Here is a 27,366-nt window from a genome sequence, read left to right on the forward strand (position 1 = left end):
CAAATTCACTGGGGATACATTACATAGGATGAAGAAAGAATACTCCGAGCCGCATCTCCATACTACTTGTCAGACACAGAGAACTAATACTATATACTCGTTGTTGGGGTGGGATTGGCGTGGGGGGTCCGTGGGTGCCTTTTGACCATTCCTTTGGATTCCTCATGTCTAACTCATTGTTAGAAAAAAGTTTGTTTGATATTGAATGTTAGGTACTATATTTATTGAATAATAGATTAATCCTATAAATTGAAATGGCCAATTTGGATGCAATCAATTAGCTTAAATTCTCAGAGATCAAAATATATTTTAACAAAATAATGTTGCAGGAATGCTAATCTAATCTGTTTCCAACAACCAAAACAATTTCAGAACAATCTGAGATGGTGGGTGTCAAAATCCTCTTGTTCTTTTTGAGGTGGATTGACCCATGTATTATTGAAAACCTTTCAATACTCTCTGAGTATTGTCTGAATCTGGCTGGGTCACCATGGATACCGATTAAGGTTTGAGCTGTTGAGCTTCGTAGGGTTTGAGAGTGGCAGACAGTGATCTGTGATTCTTTCTGATTCTGACTGTGTACGGTGCAGCAGCTTCCTCTGACAGATTGGACACTAGGTTTTTTTCACACTAGGTTTTCACCTCTAGTGTCTAGTGTGTCCTCTCAATCAATGGGAAACATGAATAACGCAGAGATGTTATGTATAGCCTATAGGTTATGTTAATTGAATACAATGTTATTTATATTTTGATCAACCAAAACAAACTCGGGATGGTTGTGTGTGTTGACATGGTCCTATTGCAGGGGTAGGCAACTATATTCAGACACGGACCAAGTTTTGTCGGTGCGGATGGTCAGGGATCCGGAACATAATTATAATAATTTGTACACTGAAAATTGACCACAAGCAAGTGTAAAAAGAGATTGTATTTGAAAATAGCAATAATTTCATACCTTGATTACATTGAGACACGATCACGGCAATTGTTTTTGCTAAAATCCTGGGGATTTTAGTCTTTTGACCCCATAAAACGAAAACATGTTTTACCTAAACTTTGAGGGGCCAAAAAATATTACTTGAGGGCCCCCTGTTGCCGACCCCTGTCTTATTGGATTCATTTGAGTGGCTAATCATCACAGATAGTTTCCCCATATCAACTCTGACGACCTAGTATGCGCCTTGCCAAGCTTGCTGGTCCACACATTATGAGAAACATGACATGAGCAAGCTTTGTAGCACACTCTGCAGCTATGTCATTATTAGGAGAACAGTAGGCAGTGAGTGAGAGAGAATGTTTATTTACCATTGGGTAAGACATCCTTCTCCTAAAAGAGTGCACTTGCGCACATCTCCTCCTCATGGATTGAAAAGCATAGGATTGGTGTAAGTGGCTAAAAAGAGTTTCTACAATTGTTAAATTCTAGACGGGAGTGTGCAAGTGCACACTTGGGAAAATTGGGGACGCAGCCTCTGTCTGCCAGTGTGTGTGGGTGGGAGGCGGGGGGATGTGACACTCAGACCTGACAGTTGTTGCATAACCATCTGAAGGAACAGTGTACAGGCTGACAGCTTTTGTATGTGGGGTGAGAGAAAAGGGTAGTGACCACTATGCTCTGGGTGTCTTGGGATAGCCTATATATCCTGCTGTTTAACTTAACTCACACAAGGGAAGGCACGGGCGGTCTGAGTGGCAATGGCCTGTTATGGAACTGAGCTCTTATGTAATTGGCCAGCTCTCTGACACGCTTGCCGCCTCGCTCGCTCGCTCACACACACTCTCACAGAGCTCCCTGTCCTCTTTTTATCTCTGACACTTTGAGAACGCTTTAGGAGTGAGGAAGGTAAAGCAACCTACCAAGCAAAGACAGTTTGTTTTACTGTATTGCTCTATTTCATGCATGCCTCTGTCATAGATGATGAATGTGAAAATGAATTGATTTATTGATAATAACCGACTTGCTGATGTGATTAATGTAATCATGCTTTTGGTGTTTTTCCACATAAATGTGGATCCTATTTTCCATCCTGAATAAGCAAAGGCTTTGATTTCTGGTCAAACAGATGGAAAAGGGGTCTTAGACCACATCTACCAGAAAAAGTCAAAAGGTATTAGAAATAAATTTTATTTGTCACATACACATGTTTAGCAGATGTTATTGCGGGTGTAGCGAAATGCTTGTGTTTCTAGCTCCAACAGTGCGGTATATCTAACAATTAATAATAACAGGAATAACAGAATATAATAATATAATATAGTATAAGGAATATAATAATAGCAGGAAGTGGTACAGGTCCTAATCCAGGCACTTGTCATCTCCCGTCTGGATTACTGCAACTCGCTGTTGGCTGGGCTCCCTGCCTGTGCCATTAAACCCCTACAACTCATCCAGAACTCTGCAGCCCGTCTGGTGTTCAACCTTCCCAAGTTCTCTCACGTCACCCCGCTCCTCCGCACACTCCACTGGCTTCCAGTTGAAGCTCGCATCTGCTACAAGACCATGGTGCTTGCCTACGGAGCTGTGAGGGGAACGGTACCTCCGTACCTTCAGGTTCTGATCAGACCCTACACCCAAACGAGGGCATTGCGTTCTTCCACCTCTGGCCTGCTGGTCCCCCTACCTCTGCGGAAGCACAGTTCCCGCTCAGCCCAGTCAAAACTGTTCGCTGCTCTGGCTGGCACCCCAATGGTGGAACAAGCTCCCCCACGACGCCAGGACAGCGGAGTCACTGACCACCTTCCGGAGACACTTGAAACCCTACCTCTTTAAGGAATACCTGGGATAGTATAAAAGTAATCCTTCTACCCACCCCCCCTACCCCCAAAAATAAATAAATAAATAAAAGATATATAAAATAGAAAAAGATAATAATAGAAATATACTCTACAAATAAATTGTGAAGTGGTTGTCCCACTGGCTATCAGAAGGTGAATGCACCAATTTGTAAGTCGCTCTGGATAAGAGCGTCTGCTAAATGACGTGTAAATGTAATTCACAACAATACACACAATCTAAAAGTAAAAGAATGGAATTAAGGAATATATAAATATTAGGATGAGCAATGTCGGAATGGAATAGACTAAAATACAGTAGAATAGAATACAGTATATACATATGAGATGAGTAAAGCAAAAATATGTCAACATTATTAGAGTGACTAGTGTTCCATTTTGAAAGTGGCCAGTGATTTCAAGTCTATAGGGCAGCAGCCTCTAAGGTGCAGGGTTACGTAACCGGGTGGAAGCCGTCTAGTGTTGGCTATTTAACAGTCTGATGGCCTTGAGATGGAAGCTGTTTTTCAGTCTCTTGGTCCAAGCTTTGATGCACCTGTACTGACCTCGCCTTCTGGTTGATAGTGGGGTGAACAGGCAGTGGCTTCAATAATGTTGAAGGAAAGACCTCTGCCAACTAATATCATCACTTATATTTAGCTTTGTATAAATTATTTGCCTTCTGTAAGTTTAAGAAACATTGCATTGTTCCTTGAAATTCCGTCACCAAAAACCCACATCTTTAAGATATTTTCTAATTTCTCTCCCTCATGATGAGGGAGGATAATGAAAGTTCACAGAAGTAACAAGTAAAGGTAGCTCTATCAGTTAGTTAGTGTTTTTACAGATTTACATTTTCTTTACGAATTTAAAAAAAAAAAAGCCATTTAGCAGACGCTTTTATCCAAAGCGACTTACAGTCATGCGTGCATACATTTTTTGTGTATGGGTGGTCCCGGGGATCGAACCCACTACCTTGGCGTTACAAGCGCCGTGCTCTACCAGCTGAGCTACAGAGGACCACATTGCAGGAATTAAGTGAATAAAACTCAAAATTCTGTTATTTCTGAAAAATTTGTTAAATTTCTGCAATTTAATTGGCTACAATGGGAAATCATAGTAATCACAAACCACAGTTGGGTTCACACGTTTGGACAGTAGAGCAGTGTTTCCCAACCCTGGTCCTCGAGTACCCACAACAGTACAACGTTTCGTTGTAGCCCTTGACAAACGCACCTCATTCAACTCATTGAAGGCTTAATGATTAGTTGAATCAGGTGTGCTTGTCCTGGGTTACGATACAGATGTGTACTGTTGGGGGTACTGGAGGACCAGGGTTGGGAAACACTGTAGTAGAGTACAGTAGTGTTGTCACGATACCAGAATTTTAACTTCGATGCCAGGTTTAGTATCACAATACTCAATAACAAAACAATACCATGGCAAAAAAAAAAGAAGGCATATTAGCCAAAGTCACAGAATGGCAGATGATCCAGACAGATAAACTCAGCTTCTGCTCTTTTCAATCGTTTTTATTTTTCAGAGACAGCCATGTATGCGTTAATGAATCAATTACACAATCATACAAACAATTTGACTTTGTTTTTACCAATCTAACTAAATAACAGCATAATGGTAATCATTTATTTGAATGGTAAATCTCTTGATAAACTGGGTAAATCAAGATGTAGCCTAGGCCCATACACAATACAGGTGAATGCATATTCAATAGGAGTGTGTGCATGCATTGAGTTATTGAGCTTGTTTTGGCTGATTTCATGGGGCTATAGATGACAAACAATCTGTTTCCCTTCCATTTGGGACTTATTTTATTGTACTGATCAACAACATTTGCATAGAAGTAGCTTATTTCGTAAAAGTGAGCTTTGTCTCTTTAACCAGTAATGACGTCATTCACAAGGCAAGAGGGAAGCAGCCCGACGGAGCCTTATTCAGTTCGCTGAGGCAATAGATAATATTTGGGAGAGACGTGAGAGAGAGGTCGATCAGCTTTGAAATCAAAATATTTTGTGTTATTGTTTGCAAACAAAATACTGGGGAAGTGAATTGATGTTGGCTTCAGCTGTAAGCTAGCAATGATAGTTCGCCTACAAAGCTGGAAGATACCGGAATCGTCTTGCATTGTAAAGTGTTCTAGACTGTATGGACATTGTTTTGCGAACAGTACCGTAATTAACAGTTTCAAAATGCTGTGTCGCATTATTCAAGTGTGTTAACTTCTGTGCAGCATGAGTGGGGAGCTAACATGATGCAGCCCAGACTCCCAGTGCCGGCTAAGTGGAGCAGGCACGGTGGGGAGCTAACATGATGCAGCCCAGACTCCCAGTGCAGGCTAAGTGGAGCAGGCACGGTGGGGAGCTAACATGATGCAGCCCAGACTCCCAGTGCAGGCTAAGTGGAGCAGGCACGGTGGGGAGCTAACATGATGCAGCCCAGACTCCCAGTGCAGGCTAAGTGGAGCAGGCACGGTGGGGAGCTAACATGATGCAGCCCAGACTCCCAGTGCAGGCTAAGTGGAGCAGGCACGGTGGGGAGCTAACATGATGCAGCCCAGACTCCCAGTGCAGGCTAAGTGGAGCAGGCACGGTGGGGAGCTAACATGATGCAGCCCAGACTCCCAGTGCAGGCTAAGTGGAGCAGGCACGGTGGGGAGCTAACATGATGCAGCCCAGACTCCCAGTGCAGGCTAAGTGGAGCAGGCACGGTGGGGAGCTAACATGATGCAGCCCAGACTCCCAGTGCAGGCTAAGTGGAGCAGGCACGGTGGGGAGCTAACATGATGCAGCCCAGACTCCCAGTGCAGGCTAAGTGGAGCAGGCACGGTGGGGAGCTAACATGATGCAGCCCAGACTCCCAGTGCAGGCTAAGTGGAGCAGGCACGGTGGGGAGCTAACATGATGCAGCCCAGACTCCCAGTGCAGGCTAAGTGGAGCAGGCACGGTGGGGAGCTAACATGATGCAGCCCAGACTCCCAGTGCAGGCTAAGTGGAGCAGGCACGGTGGGGAGCTAACATGATGCAGCCCAGACTCCCAGTGCAGGCTAAGTGGAGCAGGCACGGTGGGGAGCTAACATGATGCAGCCCAGACTCCCAGTGCAGGCTAAGTGGAGCAGGCACGGTGGGGAGCTAACATGATGCAGCCCAGACTCCCAGTGCAGGCTAAGTGGAGCAGGCACGGTGGGGAGCTAACATGATGCAGCCCAGACTCCCAGTGCAGGCTAAGTGGAGCAGGCACGGTGGGGAGCTAACATGATGCAGCCCAGACTCCCAGTGCAGGCTAAGTGGAGCAGGCACGGTGGGGAGCTAACATGATGCAGCCCAGACTCCCAGTGCAGGCTAAGTGGAGCAGGCACGGTGGGGAGCTAACATGATGCAGCCCAGACTCCCAGTGCAGGCTAAGTGGAGCAGGCACGGTGGGGAGCTAACATGATGCAGCCCAGACTCCCAGTGCAGGCTAAGTGGAGCAGGCACGGTGGGGAGCTAACATGATGCAGCCCAGACTCCCAGTGCAGGCTAAGTGGAGCAGGCACGGTGGGGAGCTAACATGATGCAGCCCAGACTCCCAGTGCAGGCTAAGTGGAGCAGGCACGGTGGGGAGCTAACATGATGCAGCCCAGACTCCCAGTGCAGGCTAAGTGGAGCAGGCACGGTGGAGAGCTAACATGATGCAGCCCAGACTCCCAGTGCAGGCTAAGTGGAGCAGGCACGGTGGGGAGCTAACATGATGCAGCCCAGACTCCCAGTGCAGGCTAAGTGGAGCAGGCACGGTGGAGAGCTAACATGATGCAGCCCAGACTCCCAGTGCAGGCTAAGTGGAGCAGGCACGGTGCACTCGCGCTATAAAGGGGGACATCGGCTGCGCTGATACAAACTGGAGCCATGAGACACATTTGACAGAACTACCGAAAGTAACAAAAATTCTAGTACCAAACCATTTTTCATTTTCTTGTATCGAAAAGGTACTGAAGTTTTGTTATACCGTGCAACACTAGTACAGCACAGTAGAGTACAGTAAAGAAAAGTAGAGTATAGTACAGTACAATACTGTACAGTAGAGTTCAGTACAGTACACAGTAGCACACACGAGTTGAGTACACTATGTTCTGTTTTGTACTGTACTGAACTCTACTGTACTAAACTACTTTACTGTACTGTACTGAACTCTGCTCGTCTGAGTGCTACCATGCTGTACTTTGATTGTACTTTGATGTCCAAACTTGTGAAACATAGATGATTGGTTCAGATTTGGTCCAGTCCTGTCCAACCTCTTGTTTGGGGTCGGAGCTCATTCAAATAATAGGCAGTGTGTAGAATAATACCCAAAGATGCAAAGGAGGATATTACATTTTTCTACTTTTGTGTACCTATTCAGGATACATCACCATGAAGAGCATGACATTCATATCTATAGTTTGCTTTTCTGTGTAGTACAGATCAGGGACCCATGCTGTAATTCCGTTACCGGAATTACATTCAGGCTCTGTCGTAGCCGGCCGCGACCGGGAGACCCATGGGGCGGCGCACAATTGGCCCAGCGTCGTCCAGGGTAGGGGAGGGAATGGCTGGCAGGGATGTAGCTCAGTTGGTAGAGCATGGCGTTTACAACGCCAGGGTTGTGGGTTCGATTCCCACGGAGGGCCAGTATGAAAAAATAAAATAATAATGTATGCACTCACTAACTGTAAGTCGCTCTGGATAAGAGCGTCTGCTAAATGACTAAAATATAAATGTAAATGTGAAGACACTTCATTTTGTTTGGATTAAATGCGGAAGACACATTTCAGTTGTACAACTGACTAGGTATCCATCCCCCTTTCCTTCCTTTGCTTAATATAGTTCAATAACCAAAACAGATTTGTTCAAACTCAGTGTTTCATGTCATGCAGATATCGTTGAATCTTAATTCGCAGCAGATATCTACGTTTTTTGGAAAATGTGGACACATAAAAAACTGAGGGAGATTATATACTTTTTGTTACCAAACTTTGCATCTGCACAGTTTTTACAGTAATTGTGATTTTGTAAAGTAGTCCTTGTGCATGGTGTTGTATGGTTTGTTCAACTTTGAAATCAATGTTTTTTGTTTGTCTGTGTAATTCCGTTACCGTGGAATTGCACACATATTGGTTTCCTTATCCTGATTTAGCCTAGGTGAACTATCCCTTTCCCTTTTAAAGGGGGTCTCCATTTTGTTGTGCTTTGTTTGACAGTTGGCTTAAAGCGATGTGTATTGTTTTACAGGTACCCCCAGTGAATATGTGTGTAGGTAATGCTCTCTGAGCCCTGCGGGACGCCATGTCTGAAGAGGCGATCTCAGGAAGCGACCTGGACCCCAGTGTTAACAGCGAAGACGAGGATCTGGAAGAGGAAGACGAGGAGATTGAGGATGAAGATGAGGGTGACAATGATGGGGATGATGAAGATGATGCAGTTGGTGAGTGACATGGCTGGTGTGTTGCCTCCGACTTAATACTTACAATTCATACTGGTTCTTCAGTCAGAACAGAAGACATTCTAGAAGTGATTCTAATTAAATCTAATGACTAACTCTGTTTAAAGGGAAAGTTGGTGATGCAGGAAGTAAACAGCAGAGTCGGGCTGACTTCCGCAACAACTGAAAGTGCGAGGCTTAACATCTCCGCTGTTGTTATGCCGCAGCTTTTACGTTGCAGCAGAGTGAAGTCTGGCACCCTATTCCCTAGAATAGTGCCCTACATGGGAGGACCCGGTCAAAAGTAGTGTACTACGTAGGGAATAGGGTGCCATTTTGGATGCAGAAACAAGAGTCAAGCAGTGAGCTGGGTACTTGGAGAGAGTCTGATCCCACATTGTTAGACAGACAAGTTTGAACATATTAGAGCAGACAGAGAAACAGGTAGGACAATTCAGGTCAGGGTTTGATGAATGCTGCTGTAATGAAATTTCCAGCCTGGAGCTGCCTGCATCTGCTTTGAGCAGCGTCTCAACTATGTGTTCAATGCCAGGAATGTGAGAGGCTGCCAGGGGTCACACCAGGCAACCCCCACTCATACTCATACACTCAGGCCTGACTGCCTGGAAGGATGGGAGTGTAATGAAGACACTGGTTGTGTCCCAAATGGCACCCTATTCCCTATTTAGTGTACTACTTTTGACCAGGGCCCATAGGGTCAGAGCCTTGGGCAAGCCCCACTCACACACTCAGCCTGGCTGCCTGGAAGGATGGGAGTCACAAATTGCACCCTATTCCTAGTGCACTATTTAAGGGAATAGGGTGCCATTTGGGGGACAGACACTGTCTGTAACATCTGTCTGACTGGACCATAGAGAAGATGATCGGTTGGCCCAGTAAAGAATACAAGAGTTAGGATTTAGGGACGGTTTCCCGGATAAATCATGAAGCCTGATCCTGGACTAAGAATCTTGTTCAATGGAGATTATTCAGCTCATTGACCCCAGAAACTGATAAACCAATGGTTTGGTGAAAGTTCCTGACAAACAATGCTTTCCCAAAAGGGTTTGTCCATTTCTCAAACCCTAATGGCCAGTTTCCCAGACACAGATTAAGCCCAGTCCTGGATTTTATAATTAGTTGATTGATTGATGTCATTCTCTGCTCCTCTCTCCAACAGAGCGGCCAGAGAGCGGCCAGGGCAGTACTGAGATGGAGACCCAGGGAGGGAGGGACTACCCCTCAGCTACCTCACCTTCGGAAGAGACTCCCTCTGATCCCCCGTCTCAGCCAACCTCCCAGCCCCCCTCCAGGCCTTCCTCCCGGCCCAACTCTAGGCCTGAGTCTCGCTCCCAGCCCCCGTCTGGCCCCAGTTCCCAGCCTCCTTCCTGCCCTGAGAGCCCGAGCCAGGACAAGCCCTCTGTGAGCAAAAAGAAGAAACCGAGGGCCTCAAAATCCCAGGCCTCTTTGTCCCATCCTGAGACCCCCAGCAAGGACAAGCCCTCAGTTGGCAAAAATAAGAAAGAGAGGACCTCTAAGTCTAAGGAGCCTAAGCCTGCTAAACCCTCTAAGACAGCACACATGAGGAAGAACATCAGGTAGGTACACTCATCTGTTCGATAGGGTGGTTTCAATTCCCTGTTATCTACCCTCTCCTCTAACCCATCCCTGTCTCCCTGTCCTCTAACCCATCCCCCTCTCCCTGTCCTCTAACCCATCCCCCTGTCCTCCTCTCCTCTCCCCCATCCCCCTGTCCTCCTCTCCTCTCCCCCATCCCCCTGTCCTCCTCTCCTCTAACCCATCCCCCTGTCCTCCTCTCCTCTAACCCATCCCCCTGTCCTCCTCTCCTCTAACCCATCCCCCTGTCCTCCTCTCCTCTAACCCATCCCCCTGTCCTCCTCTCCTCTAACCCATCCCCCTGTCCTCCTCTCCTCTAACCCATCCCCCTGTCCTCCTCTCCTCTAACCCATCCCCCTGTCCTCCTCTCCTCTAACCCGTCCTCCTCTCCTCTAACCCGTCCCCCTGTCCTCCTCTCCTCTAACCCATCCCCCTGTCCTCCTCTCCTCTCCCCCATCCCCCTGTCCTCCTCTCCTCTAACCCGTCCCCCTGTCCTCCTCTCCTCTAACCCATCCCCCTGTCCTCCTCTCCTCTAACCCATCCTCCGCTCCTCTCCCCCATCCCCCTGTCCTCCTCTCCTCTAACCCGTCCTCCTCTCCCCATCCCCCTGTCCTCCTCTCCTCTAACCCGTCCTCCTCTCCTCTCCCCCATCCCCCTGTCCTCCTCTCATCTAACCTGTCCTCCTCTCCTCTAACCCGTCCCCCTGTCCTCCTCTCCTCTAACCCGTCCCCCTGTCCTCCTCTCCTCTAACCCATCCCCCTGTCCTTCTCTCCTCTAACCCATCCCCCTGTCCTCCTCTCCTCTAACCCGTCCTCCTCTCCCCATCCCCCTGTCCTCCTCTCCTCTAACCCGTCCTCCTCTCCTCTCCCCCATCCCCCTGTCCTCCTCTCATCTAACCTGTCCTCCTCTCCTCTAACCCGTCCCCCTGTCCTCCTCTCCTCTAACCCGTCCCCCTGTCCTCCTCTCCTCAAACCCATCCCCCTGTCCTTCTCTCCTCTAACCCACCCCCCTCTCCTGTAACCCACCCCCTGTCCTCTTCTTCTCTAACCCATTCTGTCCTCCTGTCTTCCAAACCATCCCTTCTTCCTCTCCTCCCAACAGGAAGCTGCTGAAGGAGCACCAGATGGAGGCAGTGACCAAAGCAGCCCAGCAGGAGGAGTTAGAGAGGCTGAGGCGTCTGGAGCAGCAGAGGAAGGACTTCACGGCACCACCCGTCCAAGAGTTTCCTCCACCCGGTAAGAGTCCTACTTCAGCCTGAACCGCTCTGGACACTGACTGTCATAGAGGGGCTCCATTTGGTGGTCTGTCATACAAAGGATTCTGGAGGGCCCTATAAAATCTTTTTAATTTTTGCCTGATTCAGTTTTTTCCCCAAATTCCGTTTTCTCTGTTTTGTTTTTCCAGGTTTCAGTTTTTTTTCAGTTTTCTCATGTTTTCGCTCTAAAAATCACACCGTTTTTTGTTGTATAGAAAAACCACACAATTGGATGTTCTAAGTCCACAACAATGCTTAAACCACACCAGGAGACCACTTTTGAGGTCTGTGGAAAAATCTAAGAAATTAAGATTCTTGGGTGTAGTGACCCTTTAATTCAAGTGTACACCAGCAAAGAGGCCATTGTTTGGTTAGCAATGTTTCTGTAGCGCTCATGTGATTGCATAGTTTGTAAATTAGTTAATAGACCAATAAAAAAGAGTTCCAAACCTCTCTGCCAATAACAGCTTGTTTTCAGTTTTCCCCTCCTTGCTCAGACCACTCCCATACAGTCCTAGCAAAATTATTTATTGAGAAATTGCTCTTTTGAGCATTTAAATGAAAACATAGGCTACTTTGTAGTTAACATTTAATTGGGAAAGGCTTTCCCAAAAACCTTCTCTCTACTAGAAGATGGTTATCATTAGCATCACCGCTAACAGATACTCTAATCGCTAACTGCATTCCTGTGCCGTTTCAGAAATTTGCAGGAAAATATGAATCATTGATGCAATTTGTTCATGTCTTATGATTAACTTGGGCCAATTAATGACTTTTCTAGTAAGCTAAATACATTTGGATGATTTCCTACTAATAAGTTCAATACATTTTTGAATATTGTTGAATACCGTTTTAATTTCTGGATTCCGTCTGCGTACTCCACAACACAGATTTTATAGAGCCCTAATTCTGCCACCCCACGGTCGAGGGAGATTTATTTTCCTAACCCCTTTTACTTATTTCTTGTCTCTCTCGCTCTCTCTCTCTCCATCCATCTCTCTCTCTCTCTGACTTTATTCACATGGAACGTTAAAGCACTTACATTGTCAAAGTAAACATTTAACAACAATGGTCAGTGCGCTCTTCTCTCTATCGCTCATCTCCCCCTCTCCTCCAGTGGAAGCGGTGTCAGGGAGGCCTGGAGACGAGGCGTTTCAGGGCCAGGGGTTGTTAGAGGCTGCTTTCCTAGCCAGGCAGGACGTAATCTGTCTGGACAGCAGCGACAGCAGTGGAGAGGAGGAGGAGGAGGACGCCAAGCCACCAGCTATCCCCACTATCACGCCCACTATCAGAGACGGTAAGACCAGGAGAAGGACTGCTAAAACACAGGGAACAACCACCACACTCTGTCTAGTAGGGTTGTCACGATACCAGTATCACGAGACTCGATTTTCCATGGCAAAAAACACAAAGCAGACTTAACTATTTGGTCCTTTTAAAGAGTCAATGAGGCCCTTTATCTGCTTCCTCATAGTCAGATGAGCTCGTGGATACCGTTTTTATGTATCTTCGTCCAGTATGAAGGCAGTTAGAGGTAGTTTTGTGAGCGTTAGCGCAGTGATTAGAAGTCTACAGGAACAACTAGCATGCTAGCTGTTCCCATAGTAGTTGTTAGTCATTGCGCTAACGCTAGTTAGCAATTGCGCTAATGCTAGCGACTTCTTTCAAACTGCACGCAGATAGAGAAACGGGATACACAAGTTTAACTGACTCTGGGGAAGTAGATAAAGGTCCTCATTGCCAAAATCCCGAACTATCCCTTTCAGAACCGGTTGTATGTATTGTGTGCTATAGCTTGGAAAATTAACACATTTGACTCTGGGTGACAACACAAGGCTGTTTGATTCCAATTAGGACTTTTCCTAGAGAAATGAAGTCTGCTTATTATTGTGTTGTTTCCTTGCCATGATATTTCTGAGTATAGCGATAAAGGTGTTGTGACAACCCTGTCTACACTACAGGCTAGACCCAGACGTTCTAGGGAAAACGTTCTAGTTAGAAGGTTCCTTGGTTAGACAAACAGGAATATATACACAGTTCTTGGTTAGTACTTAAAATGCTCTATCTAGAGGCAGCACAGATCTGATAATTACTTAATAATCGATGTCAGTCATAACGTTGTTTTAGCTGTCAGGTTATGAACGCTTAATGTCATGAACTATAAATGTCAATTCCCCTGCTCTGAATCAAGCCTTCTCTCCGGGACTACATTGTAGCTCAGTTGGTAGAGCATGGCGCTTGCAACGCCAGGGTTGTGGGTTCGATTCCCACAGGGGGCCAGTATGAAAAAATGTATGCACTCACTAACTGTAAGTCACTCTGGATAAGAGCGTCTGCTAAATGACTAAAATGTAAAAATGTACATTGGAAATAAATGTGCTATAATTCTTTCACCTGTTATCCTCTGAGATTTGTAAATTTTTAACAGTTCCCCCCCCCCAAAAAAAGTAATAAATACATCTAATCAATTAAATTCCTCCCCGACCCAGACGTGATCGAGCTGAGCTCGGGGGACGACGACACACTGCCGATCAGCAGCGACTCGGCCAATGATGATGAAGGTGCGGGGGGCACGGAGGAGAGCAGCGGGGCGCACATCAACGACTCACTCAACCAACCAGACGCCCAGGGGAGGGTCCTGGTCAACATCAACCACCCAGCGGAGGAGGAAGACCTTTACCTCGCCCCGCAGCTGGCCCGCGCAGTCAAACCTCACCAGGTATTACAGGGGAGCTACACTGGGTCATCAGTAGGGTCCAGTTTCCCGTACACAGATTAAGCCTAGTTCTGGACTAAAACACCTTCTCAATGGTGAATCTCCATTGAAAGTGCTTTCATGTTCAGGACTAACGTCAATCCATGTCTGGGGTCCTCTAGCTGCTGCACTGGACACATAACTTTGGCTGGCGTGGGCGGAGCGTGAGCCACTTTATCAAGTGGTCTTGGGCGTGAGCCATATATACAATTCTTGAAAAAAGAACCGTTGTAATTTTACGCTTAGGCTTCATTTTACATTTTTGGGAGTGTCTCACGCTCTGCAAAAGTAACGCGGCCAGTGTAGCATGCCTGTTAGCCCTTACCCTGCAGCCTGTTAGCCCTTACCCTGCAGCCTGTTAGCCCTTACCCTGCAGCCTGTTAGCCCTTACCCTGCAGCCTGTTAGCCCTTACCCTGCAGCCTGTTAGCCCTTACCCTGCAGCCTGTTAGCCCTTACCCTGCAGCCTGTTAGCCCTTACCCTGCAGCCTGATAGCCCTTACCCTGCAGCCTGATAGCCCTTACCCTGCAGCCTGATAGCCCTTACCCTGCAGCCTGTTAGCCCTTACCCTGCAGCCTGTTAGCCCTTACCCTGCAGCCTGTTAGCCCTTACCCTGCAGCCTGATAGCCCTTACCCTGCAGCCTGATAGCCCTTACCCTGCAGCCTGATAGCCCTTACCCTGCAGCCTGTTAGCCCTTACCCTGCAGCCTGTTAGCCCTTACCCTGCAGCCTGAGAGGTGAAGGCCAAGGTGTACCCTACTGTACATGTAGGAAGACAGACTTCAGACGTGACACACCGTTCACTTTTTCCATCATCGATCTCCTCTTCACTCTGCTCTTGATTCACCTCTCGCTCTCACCCCTTGCTTACCATCTCTCTCTCCTCCTCGTTCCCCTCCCTCCCAGGTTGGTGGGATCCGGTTCCTCTATGACAACCTGGTGGAGTCTCTGGAGCGCTACAAGGGCAGCAGCGGGTTTGGCTGTATCCTGGCCCACAGCATGGGCCTGGGTAAGACCCTGCAGGTCATCTCCTTCATAGACATCCTGCTCCGACACACCGGGGCCCACACTGTACTGGCCATCGTCCCTGTGAGTTGACCGATAGGTTGGTTGTGGGTGGGTGTGTGTTCGAGTAAGTGTGTGTGTTTCTCTCTCTCTCTCTCTGTTCTCTCTCTCATCTCACCTGTCTGTCTGTATCGCTGTCTGTCTTCCAAGCTGTGTGTGTTTGCATACATCTATCTAGCTTTTCTCTCTCTCTCTCCCCCCTAGGTGAACACCCTCCAGAACTGGTTGGCAGAGTTTAACCTGTGGCTCCCGTCCCAAGAGGCCCTGCCCCCAGATAGTGACCCTGCCACAGTCACAGGACGCACCTTCAGAGTCCACATCCTCAACGACGAGCACAAGTGCGTACCATTATATAGTAGAGCTAGCTAACACACTGACTAGTGTGTGCGTGTTTACCAATTTTGACTAGTGTACCTGTGTGTGCCCTCGTGTGTGTGTGTGTGTGTGTGTGTTACAATTCTGACTAGTGTGTCTGTGTGTGCCCTCGTGTGTGTGTGTGTGTGTGTGTGTGTGTGTTACAATTCTGACTAGTCTACCTGTGTGTGCCCTACAGAACCACGGTGGCCCGGGCTAAGGTAGTGGAGGACTGGTCACGTGACGGGGGTGTGCTCCTGATGGGGTATGAGATGTACCGCCTGCTGTCCCTGAAGAAGAGCTTTGTGACTGGCAGGAAGAGGAAGTCCAAGAAGCCCCAGGGACCTGTCATCATCGACCTGGACGAAGAGGACAGGCAGCAGGAGCTCATGAAAGGTCAGGGGTTAGAGGTTAGAGGTCGCTGCAGGGCCACTGTAGGTGATCTAGGGCCGTAGCAGTAGTCTGAGTAGGAGTGCTGATCTAGGATCAGGTCCCACCTGTCCATCTAATCTTATTCATAGTGATCTAAAAGGCTAAACTGATCCTAGATCATAACTCCTACACTGATCCATTGAAAATGAGAAATTGCACACCAATATAACGATGATACAATACAGTATACTGAGTTGACGTTGGGGAATAATGCTTTGTAGAAATCTGCATAAATTACAATTATTCAAATGCCAAGGCTGATGAATTGCCTGCACATCAATTACATCATAGTGAATGAAAATGATGGTATTAATCACCACTGATAGTAGATTAGAGAACGTTGTTATTTGATTTATACATCAAGACATTCCCATAAGGTGTGTTTTTCTCTCCTCTCTCTCTCTCTCTCTCTCTCTCTCTCTCTCTCTCTCTCTCTCTCTCTCTCTCTCTCTCTCTCTCTCTCTCTCTCTCTCTCTCTCTCTCTCTCTCTCTCTCTCTCTCTCTCTCTCCTCCACACACACCTCCACATTTCCTCAACCTGTGTTTTACTCTCTGTCTACCCCTCCTCACCACCTACCCACCCAGGTATCGAGAAGGGCCCTGGCCAGGCCCGGTCCAGACGTGGTGATCTGTGACGAGGGCCACCGCATCAAGAACTACCACGCCAGCACCTCGCAGGCCCTGAAGAACATCCGCTCCAGGCGACGCGTGGTCCTAACGGGTTACCCCCTCCAGAACAACTGATAGAGTACTGGTGCATGGTGGACTTTGTCAGGCCTGACTTCCTGGGCACCAGGCAGGAGTTCAGTAACATGTTCGAGAGGCCCATTCTGAACGGGCAGTGTGTGGACAGCACGCCGCAGGACGCCAGGTTGATGAGATACAGAAGCCACGTGCTGCATAGCCTGCTGGAGGGTTTCGTCCAGAGGTAAGAGCCAGGATTTCGCCTGATTTTAATCAATTCCCACTTTGTTCACATTATCATCCATTCACATATCATTGAAACAAACCTATCCCCTGACTTAGCCAAAATCCTGATCTCAAGTTGTCCTGGAGCCATTTGTATTGAGCGTCTCAAAGTAGCAGTGCTGGTCTAGGATCATCTGTCCGTGTAATCTTGTTAATTGTGACCTAAAAGGCAAAGCTGATCCTAAGTCAGCACTCTGGCTCTGATACATTGATACATGCGTACGACCCATTGTAACATTACTGAAGAGCAGAGAACAGCCTTACTGGTGTTTAGGGAGAATATTTTGGGTGACCCAGGCATCATTCCCAATCCCAAATCAACCCCTAGCACCTACTCTCTCCTATAGCTCTTTGAATTGGCTAGGTATACAATATAGTAATAAGCTGATTTTTGCGTGTTGTGTTTCCTCCGTGTCTGTCCCAGGCGAGGCCACGACGTGCTGCGGGACCAGCTCCCCTCCAAGGACGAGCATGTGATCATGGTGCGCCTGTCGCCCCTGCAGAGGGCCCTTTACACTGAGTTTATGAACCGCTTCAGAGAGGCAGGCAACAGCGGCTGGCTGGGCCTCAACCCACTCAAGGCTTTCTGCGTCTGCTGCAAGGTGAGTCTGAGATTGCTGTACTAGTGCTGTGGGGTTAGACAGACAGACACAGACAGAGAGGCAGACAGAGAGGCAGACAGACAGACAGACAGAGAGGCAGACAGGCAGGCAGGCAGGCAGGCAGGCAGGCAGGCAGGCAGGCAGGCAGGCAGGCAGGCAGACAGACAGAGACAGACAGACAGACAGAGAGGCAGACAGGCAGGCAGGCAGGCAGACAGAGACAGACAGACAGACAGACAGACAGAGAGGCAGGCAGGCAGGCAGGCAGGCAGGGGCACTTTAGGATGATCTGGACATGAAACGTGGGGGAAAATGCTAATACTGGGGATATTGATTTGTGCTACAAATTCTAAAAAGTGGCCAGGTAAACAAAACCGAGCATGGGTTGCTGTCATACCTTGTCCATAGACTGCTTACAGGGTAAGGAAAGATAAGAAAACCAATATGTCATTTAGTAATCCCTTTAAGCAGTCAGTCAGACTGGCCAGGCTAAACAGCCTAATCTTGACAACTGGACCAGAGTAACACTATTGGAGTCAGTTCATTAATCGTGTGTGTGTATGTGTGTAGATCTGGAACCACCCTGACGTGCTCTATGAGACCCTTCAGAAGGAGAACCTGGCCAACGAGCAGGATTTGGACCTGGATGACATCACGGCGGCCACCAACCCCCGCTGCCCTGCCCCTGGCGCCGGCCTGAAGGCCAACAGCCGGTCCAACGTCACCCTACCCTCACTCAACCCCATCCAGGAGAGAGCCAATCAGGTCATCACCTACGAATGGGTACGCCTTGACACATCTGTCTGTCCGTCCGTCCCCCCCCCCCCTTCCCTTGGTGTGAAAGAATGACAGCTTCATTCACCCACCTCCCGTCCTGTTCCATGTATCTCTGTTCAGGCCAAGGACATCATGAGCAGCTACCAGACTGGGGTGCTGGAGAACTCAGCCAAGATGCTGCTGCTCTTCCATCTGATCGATGAGAGCGTGATCAGAGGAGACAAGATCCTGGTCTTCAGGTAGGACCTATTCCTATGGCTGTTTTGGAGTGTGTTTATATACATCATTGGTTTTAATGAAGTGTTTGTCACTCTCTATGAGCATACTTTTATAATATAACTTTATTTACCATTTTTTTTGCAGAGGATGGAAATGTGTATTTTTGCTTTTAGCCTATAAGTATCCGTAATATGGATGTGGTTGTAGTTAACTGACTTGAATGTGTTTTTAACGTGTGTGTGTGTTTGACGTGTGTCCATCAGCCAGAGCTTGTCCACCCTGACCGTCATTGAAGACTTCCTGACCAGACGGCTAATGCCAGCAGGCCATGTCTCCCCCGACAACCATGGCCAGAACCAGACCTGGGTCCGCAACATCAACTACTACAGTGAGTCATCATCATCCGCACGACCCTGTTCCCATGGCAATCACTACTACCGGGACAGTGTCGTCATTCCCATGGCAACCCTTTTACTCTTTTCCTGTGTCAGCTCAGCTGTGAACCCAGATCCAATTTAATTTACCACTAACGTACTCTGTTGTTCCAGACTATTAGATTGGAGTTAGCTTGTTTTCACAGCAAATTGTCCCATTAAATGTTTTTGGCTTCAAACTGATAACTATACTCATCTACACTCTCACTTAGACATTTTCTCAACCATCAGCGCCCATATTCATAATCTCAGAATGGGAGTGCTGATCTAGGATCAGGGTACCCCTATTTATTTGTTATAATCTCAGCCGAAGTCTTACGGCCCCCTACTGGACTGACCACCACACTACACTAGATCCACTAGAAGTATGGAGGTGTCCCAAATGGCATCCTATTCCCTACATAGTGCACTACTTTTGACCAGAGCACTACATAGGGAATAGGGTGCCATTTGGAACGCAAAACTATTTGTCTGGAATCGCCCCATGATGCTGATGTGGTGATGTGTCTCGTCTGTCAACCCCCAGGGTTGGATGGGAGTACGTCTGCTTCGGAGCGAGAGAGACTCATCAACCAGTTCAACGACCCAGAGAACACCTCCACATGGGTCTTCCTCTTGTCAACAAGGTACTAGACTGTACACACACACTGATACGCATAGAAATAGAAGTGAAATTGCTGTGGTCTCATGGCTACATTTATTTACATTTTAGTCATTTAGCAGACGCTCTTATCCAGAGCGACTTACAGTTAGTGCATACATATTTATTTTTATTTTTTATACCCCACCGTGGGAATCGAACCCTGGCGTTGCAAACACCATGCTCTACCACTGCCCTTTCTAATAATTATATATCTATACTTATATATTGTTCACTCAAATATGCAACAAAAGCTGTGCTTTTTCCACTAATTGGTATTTTGACCAATCAGATTTTGCCTATAATTGGGCAAAGGATCAGAATTGGGCTGCCTGTGTAAATGCAGACAAATACACTCAATTAGACACACTCACTCACACAAATATATTTATTCACACACATAATTGCATATATTCCCCCTCCCTTTTGCATACACTTGATCAGCCATTCACTTACACACACACAGGGTAACACACACACACACACACACTTGTGCATGTTGTTAATAAGCCTGTGTTGTGTTACTTGCAGGGCGGGCTGCTTGGGGGTGAACCTGATCGGGGCCAACCGGGTGGTGGTGTTTGACGCGTCGTGGAACCCGTGTCACGACGCCCAGGCGGTGTGTCGGGTGTACCGCTACGGCCAGAAGAAGCCATGCCACATCTACCGCCTGGTCTGTGACTTCACCCTGGAGAAGAAGATCTATGACCGACAGGTCTCCAAGCAGGGCATGTCTGGTAAGGGAGAAGGGGGGAGTGTGTAATGATGTGGGGGTACAGTGATGCACGACGTGTGTGTGTGGAAGTTGCTGGATTCATTTAATTGAGAAACTTCGTAATGAATGGCAGCATATAGAATTTGAAGTTGAAATGTGAATGACGGCGTAGTACAAGCCAGGGGAGTCTAATTGGTCAGTAACACACTGTGATTGGTTGTCTCAGTGGTCAGTAACACACTGTGATTGGTTGCGTCCAGACCGCGTGGTTGATGATCTGAACCCGGTTCTGACGTTCACCCGCAAGGAGGTGGAGTCTCTGCTGCACTTTGCAGAGGAGGAGCCTGACCCGGCCAAAGCCCCTCTGCAGCCCCACAAAGAGATGGAGACGGTCATCAGCCAGGCCTGTCAGCTCTACCCCCACCTCATCACTAAGGTACACACACACACACACAGATACACACTGTCATGTCATGCATCACTGTACATCATTACTATGGCACACACACACACGCAATCTATCAACCCTGTTGATCTGTACCCCACCAGGAACCCTTCCACCATGAGTCTCTGCTGGTGGACCGGAAAGAGTCCAAGCTCACTAAAGCGGAGAAGAGAGCCGCTAAGAAGAGCTATGAGGATGAGAAGCGTGCCTCCGTGCCCTACTCTCGCCCCTCCTACGCCCACTACTACCCAACCAGTGACCAGACCCTCACCAACATCCCAGCCTTTAACCAGCGCAACTGGTGAGTGACAATTTCTCCATTCTCTTACCTGCGCCATCACAGCACTAACATACAGGTAACTGACTAAATAAAGGAAACACCAACATAAAGTGTCTTAATAGGGGGTTGGGCCACCAGAACAGCTCCAATGCTCCTTGGCATAGATTCTACTAGTGTCTGGAACTCTATTGGAGGGATGTGACACCATTTTTCCACGAGAAATTCCATCATTTGGTGTTTTGTTGATTGTGGTGGAAAACACTGTCTCAGGCGCCGCTGCAGAATCTCCCATAAGTGTTCAATTGGGATGAGATCTGGTGACTGAGATACACACACACACACACACACACACACACACACACACACACACACACACACACTTTAAACCCCTTATGCTCATTTGAGACCTCTCTTTCAAAGTCACTGACATCTCTTCTTCTAGCCATGGTAGCCAAACAAATTGGGCAACTGGGTATTTTTATACATGAGCCTAAGCATGATGGGATGTTAATTGCTTAATTAACTCAGAACCACACCTGTGTGGAAGCACCTGCTTTCAATATACTTTGTATCCATGATTTACTCAAGTGTTTCCTTTATTTTGGCAGTTATCTGTACATACCCCATATGTAGTCCTATACCCCTAATACTTCAACAGCGCTGTGCAAGCCTAATAAGCAGGCCTAAACCACTACCTATCCATACAAATGATCCCTTTGGATCATTGTCACGAAACTGGCATTTGACAACAAAAATCACCAAATTCCTCTTGGATCACTTGAATTATCTATTTCATAATTATTATTATGTTTATATGTCAGATATTATGCATGTTATGCATGTTTTCAAAGTCCCCAACAGTTATAAACAAAAGTTAATATATTTTTTTACATTGCTCACCTAATGAAAAGGCCTGAGTCAAACATAACACTGATAATACATAGATTTAAAATGAAATTATTAAAATGTATTTTCTAATTTCTCATTAACTTAATGAATATTTTCTGTCATCTTCTGAATCTTGTTTTTTGTCATAATAACTTGTGTATACATGCTATTTTTCTGTAGGGTGTTCACCCAGAAAATGATTATTTCATTCATTGTTTATTAATCAAATCAAATGTTATTGTTCTGGCCTAATAACATAAGAAATAATACATTAAAAAAACAAAAATACTGCAAAGTTTCCGAAGAGCTCGAAGCAAGGCAGCCCTCTGTCGCCGCCATTTTCTACTACCTATATGGTTCAAACGTTCGACGGTTTACTCAGAGGATTAAGCATGATTAAAGTGAATAGAATGTTATTACGGCCATGGTCAAAAAGTGGTTGCTGCTCAATAGAACTGTCACTGCTCCATGGGCAGAACGGCGCTAACTTCAAATGTCAACTGACAAGCTAGCTAGTGGCTGCAGATGTGTGTGATAACATGGGCTTTTTCTAAATGAAATCCGCAGAATACCAAACAAAATTTTGCCTGTATGTACACTGAGTATACCAAACATTAGGAACACCTTCCTAATATTGAGTTGCAACCCCCGCCCCCTTTGCCCTCAGAACAGCCTCAATTCGTCAGGGCATTGACTCTACAGGGTGTCGAAAGCGTTCCACAGGGATGCTGGTCCATGTTGACTCCAATGCTTCCCACAGTTGTGTCAAGTTGACTGGATGTCCTTTGCGTGGTGGACCATTCTTAATACACATGGGAAACTGTTGAGCGTGAAAAACCCAGCAGCATTGCAATTCTTGACAAAATCAAACGGGTGCGCCTGGCACATACCATACCCCATTCAATGGCACTTAAATATTTTGTCTTGCCCATTCACCCTCTGAATGGCACACATACACAATCCATGTCTCAGTTGTCTGTCTCAAGGCTTAAAAATCCTTCTTTAACCTGTCTCCTCCCCATCATCTACACTGATTTAACAAGTGACATCAATAAGGGATCATAGCTTTCACCTGGATTCATCTGGTCAGTCTGTCATGGAAATGTTTTGTATACCCCGTTCACGAAAATGGATCGCTCCTACAGACAGTGAGTTACGTGGCCTTTAACTTGTGCTCATCTAAGTACTACTCATCTAGATGATGCATCATGGGTGAATTAAAAATGTATTTAAAAACTGATTGGAGTTTTTACAGGAACTTGAAAAAGTGTTACGGTAATGAGACATGTCCACAGACACTGTTTTAATGTAATAAATATTATAGTAAAATGTAAACTTCAGCTAGTTTACCATTGTTATGAATTATGGACATACTACAGCAACATTATTTGTATTTTATTCTAATAAGTTAGGTTTTTCTAAAGTAAGATTGTATAAAATGACCTGAGAATTTAATCCGGATGTATTTCGGTAATGAGAATTAGGGGTGAACGTTCACAAAATTCAAAAGAAAATGTATACAAAATAAGACACTTTGCCATAAACTATGCATCTCACTCTTCAGAATGATAGTATATTTTTGCAGTTGTGTCATGGTTTTGTAACTGTATTTTCTACGGACATGGTAAAAACTGGTTTCATGAGAATCACCCTTCTAGCCTCCAAACTCAACCATGCCATCTGAAGCTATCATCTGTCTTGAAAACTGTCCCACATCAGACTGTGTATTATCCTCATCCTTGTGTGTTTTGGATCCACTAGGCGTCCCATAGCTCGGGGTGATGAGAAGCCCGTGGCCAGCGTCCGGCCCGTCCAGTCCACCCCCATTCCCATGATGCCTCGCATGGCGGGCATGGGCGTGGCGGGCTCCAGCTCAGGGGTCAGCTTCCCCGTCAACTACCTGCAGAAGGCTGGCGTCTACGTCCAGAGGATCGTCACTACTACTGGTAAAATAAATTTCCCTGCAGGGACAATAAAGTTGGAATTGAATAGAATTGGTGCTGATGAACACTGATACGGTTGCCATGGTCCTGTTCATTAGGGCACACCGTAGCAAAACGGTTTGCGACATAAAATGGAAATTAGCATTTCTTATTGGATTACGTTTAGATAGTACCTCCCCTTTTCAGAGCGCTTTCTTACGTTTTGTGCCTACTGAACATGACCCAGGGGTAGGTTTAAGGAATAACTCCTGGTCCTCGTCAGGTGAAATGCTGTGGGGCTGCATTAGGATAGGGTTTATGTCCCAAATAGCACCCTGTTCCCTATATAGTGCACTACTTTTGACCAGCGTAGGGAATAGGGTGCCATTTGGCATGCAGCCGTGGTATTGTTTTGACGTCTGACTCCTTGTTTTTGACCTCTCAGATATAGTGATCCCAGGAGCCAACAGCACCACTGATGTCCAGGCCCGTATCGGTGCAGGAGAGAGCATCCACATGATCAAAGGGTCCAAAGGTAACAAGAACACAGCCTACAGCGCCTTCAGAAAGTATTCATACCCCTTGACTTATTCCACATTTTGTTACAGCCTGAATTCAAAATTGATTAAATATATGTTCTTTCCTCACCCATCTACACACAATACCCCATAATGACTAAGTGAAAAAATGCTTTTAGAAGTGTTAGCACATTTCTTGAAAATGAAATATTAAATTTACAAACGTATTCACACCCGTGAGTCAATACTTTGTAGAAGCACCTTTGGCGGCGATTACAAGGTCCTTGCCCGGTTAGTCAGTTTGGTCGGACAGCCAGCTCTAGGCAGTCTCTATTTTTTTCATTTGCCAATGGAGACCACTGTGCTATTGGAAACTATCAACACTCTACAACTTGTTTTATACCCTTCCCCAGATATAGGCCTCATCACAATTCCATCTCGGAGATCTACTGACAGTTCCTTGGACTTCATGGGATAGTTTCTGCTCTGACGTGCACTGTCAACTGTGGGAAACAGCGTTTCTTTCTAAATCATGTCCAAACAATGGAATTGGCCACAGGTGGACTCCAATCAAGTTGTATTGACATCTCAAGGATGATCAAAGGAAATTGGATGAACCTGAGCTCAATTTGGTGTATCATAGCAAAGGGGTGTGAATACTTATGTAAATGAAATATATTTCTGAAGGCACTATATATACTGTAGAAGCTGTGGCCCCTTATCTACCTGCATGTGTAGTCAAATTAATTCTCTACCTACTCTAATCCAAATACTGTACACACCTTAGAGTGGTTTACAACAGCCACATGGGCACCTGAATTCCCCAAGTTATCTCATTTAGATAAAGGGCTCGGTAAATTAACCTAAGCATCAAAACTGACTGGTGCTTCCCTGCAACCGTATATTTTACTGAATACCTTTTATACTTTTATTAGTTAATGTCATGAGAGGAGGGGAGTAAGTCAGCATTTCATTGCACTGCGTTAACTTCGCTGTATCCCGTGCATATGACAAATAAAGTTTGATTTGATTTGCTATCATCCATTAACTGCGGTCTTCCTCACAGGTACCTACATCAAGACCAATGATGGGAGGATTTTTGCCATCCGCTCAGGGAAGCTCAGCAGAGCATTGCAGGGGGGAACTTCTACCAACAGAGGTGCACTATACTTTAAATTACATTACATTTGATAAGGACTCCATTTGACAGGATATGATAGAACCGAGTGACTTGGTGTACAGACTACAGAGAGGACCTAGAACCGAGCCCTGGGGGACACAAGTAGTGACTTAAGGGAATGTAGTTGTAGCACTGTTTGAAAAATGAATAGTTACTCTATTTTGACCCTCTCTTTTCCTCAGGTTCCCAGGTTTCCCTTCTTCGCGCCATTGGTAACGGCTGTTCGTCTCCCGCGGAGCGCCAACGGCTGACCCCCGATAGCGCCTTGTGGCCCTCCACCCCCGAGAGCCCCGAGATCCTCCGAGAGCTCAGCCGCTACGCCGTCACCGCAGATACCATTGCCGTGGGCAATGAGCTGCCGTCACCATCGGACACGTTTACAGGGGACAGAGGGGGAGGGAGCAGAACACAGCAGCACAATCAGACCACAGAATCGGACCTCAGCCGGCAGTTCAGAGCGGACATCGGAATGAGCATCAGCGAGGCTCTGCAACGCTCCAAACGCAAGATGGCCGAGAGCCGTGGACACAAGCAGGCGGGGGGCAAACGCAGCTCATCAGCAGCCGGGTTCCCGGGCCTCTCCCTGGGCAGCAGCGGCCTCAGCTTCCCCCCCCTGAACCAGGCCCTGGAGGGACACATGAGCCACCCGCTGCTGATGGGAGGCAGTTCCTCGTCCCCCTTTCTCCAGTCAGCAGGACAGACTCTGGGAGACCTGCAGGCCATGTTCCCCTCGGCAGGGGCAGATCTCCTCAGCCACGCCTCCTCAGCCACAGGAAGCAACGGACACCTCCCCTCCTCCTCCTTGTCCCCCACCTCTTTCTCCTCCTCCTCCACCAACACCATGCCCGTGTCCTCTGCCTCCACCACCCTACCCCCCTACCTGATGAATCCCAGTGTGGCCGACCTGCTGTCCCCAGGCTTCCCTCTGAACTACAGTCAGTCCCTGCTGCCTGATCCCAGGATGTACCCCAACACCCTGGGAGGAGGCCCAGCCAGCTCTGGAGGAAGCTCCAGCTTCCTCTCCCACTTCCCCTCTTCCCCCTCCAGCCTCCTGGGTGCAGCTCTGAGCCGGCCTGACACCCATCACATGGCCACGGAGAACGGTGGCAGCAGCTCGGACGATGATGTCATCGAGGTGACAGGACAATGAGCCAGCATTCATTAACCCTGAGGTGGATAAGTTGAAAAAACAGACCTAACCCTCTTAACCACCCTCCACACACACACAAACACGCACACAGACTCTCCTATGAGCGAGTGAGTGAGAGGGAACGAGTCGTACCTCAATGTACTTACCAAGAGAAAGTAACAAAATCCTTATGCTGAATATCTTACTGAAGAGACTGAAGATTTGCACGAGCCCCTGAGGTTGGTGAGGCTGAGCACCAGAGACCACAGATGGGAATGGATGGACTTGTTGTTGTAGGGGACCAGTTGGATACACATGGGGCTTCCAAGCACTGCCTCTCCTGCTATATCTTCTAGCATGGCCCAGCCATGCAGTTATTTTATCCCCATCATGATTACTGAGGCCAGTCAGGACACTATCTGCTCGGAGCTCACATCAGATGGAACTATGTGATCGTCTGTTGGACCGTTAGCATTCGAAATGTAAAAAGGTGATTTTAGAGTCGTTAGCTGTTTGATAGACATTGTAGTAAACCCTGTTGGAAAGGAAGAGAAGACAATATACACTCCCCTACGAATTTATTTGGACAGTGAAGCTAACATTTTAAATGTGGCTCTATACTCCAGCATTTTGGATTTGAGATCACATTTTTCATATGAGGCAACAGTACAAAATATCACCTTTTATTTGAGGGTATTTTCAAACAGTGAAGGAAAAAAGTATTTGATCCCCTGCTGATTTTGTACGTTTGCCCACTGACAAAGACATGATCAGTCTATAATTTTAATGGTAGGTTTATTTGAACAGTGAGAGACAGAATAACAACAACAAAATCCAGAAAAACGCATGTCAAAAATTGTATAAATTTATTTGCATTTTAATGATGGAAATAAGTATTTGACCCCTCTGCAAAACATGACTTAGTACTTGGTGGCAAAACCCTTGTTG

The 27,366-nt window shown here is 46.9% G+C and overlaps 1 protein-coding gene across 1 annotated transcript in view; it reads left to right on the top strand.

The window, feature by feature from the left end:
- Positions 1-27,146, top strand: part of LOC311138265 (helicase ARIP4-like) — a 33,114-nt gene extending 5,968 nt beyond the window's left edge. The window contains 23 exon segments of the mRNA XM_084172947.1: positions 8,034-8,226; positions 9,404-9,821; positions 10,942-11,075; positions 12,213-12,392; positions 13,585-13,814; positions 14,756-14,938; positions 15,119-15,252; positions 15,468-15,664; positions 16,286-16,296; positions 16,298-16,439; positions 16,442-16,628; positions 17,094-17,271; positions 17,842-18,054; positions 18,169-18,287; positions 18,531-18,655; positions 19,228-19,327; positions 19,873-20,078; positions 20,317-20,492; positions 20,606-20,802; positions 23,431-23,615; positions 24,037-24,126; positions 25,176-25,268; positions 25,472-27,146. Coding sequence (XP_084029073.1) covers positions 8,088-8,226; positions 9,404-9,821; positions 10,942-11,075; positions 12,213-12,392; positions 13,585-13,814; positions 14,756-14,938; positions 15,119-15,252; positions 15,468-15,664; positions 16,286-16,296; positions 16,298-16,439; positions 16,442-16,628; positions 17,094-17,271; positions 17,842-18,054; positions 18,169-18,287; positions 18,531-18,655; positions 19,228-19,327; positions 19,873-20,078; positions 20,317-20,492; positions 20,606-20,802; positions 23,431-23,615; positions 24,037-24,126; positions 25,176-25,268; positions 25,472-26,439 — 4,605 coding nt within the window. The 5' untranslated portion in view covers positions 8,034-8,087 and the 3' untranslated portion in view covers positions 26,440-27,146.
- The last annotated feature ends 220 nt before the right edge of the window (positions 27,147-27,366 follow it).

Source organism: Coregonus lavaretus (genome assembly GCF_964263955.1).
Source record: "Coregonus lavaretus genome assembly, chromosome: 12".
Taxonomy (NCBI): Eukaryota; Metazoa; Chordata; class Actinopteri; order Salmoniformes; family Salmonidae; genus Coregonus; species Coregonus lavaretus.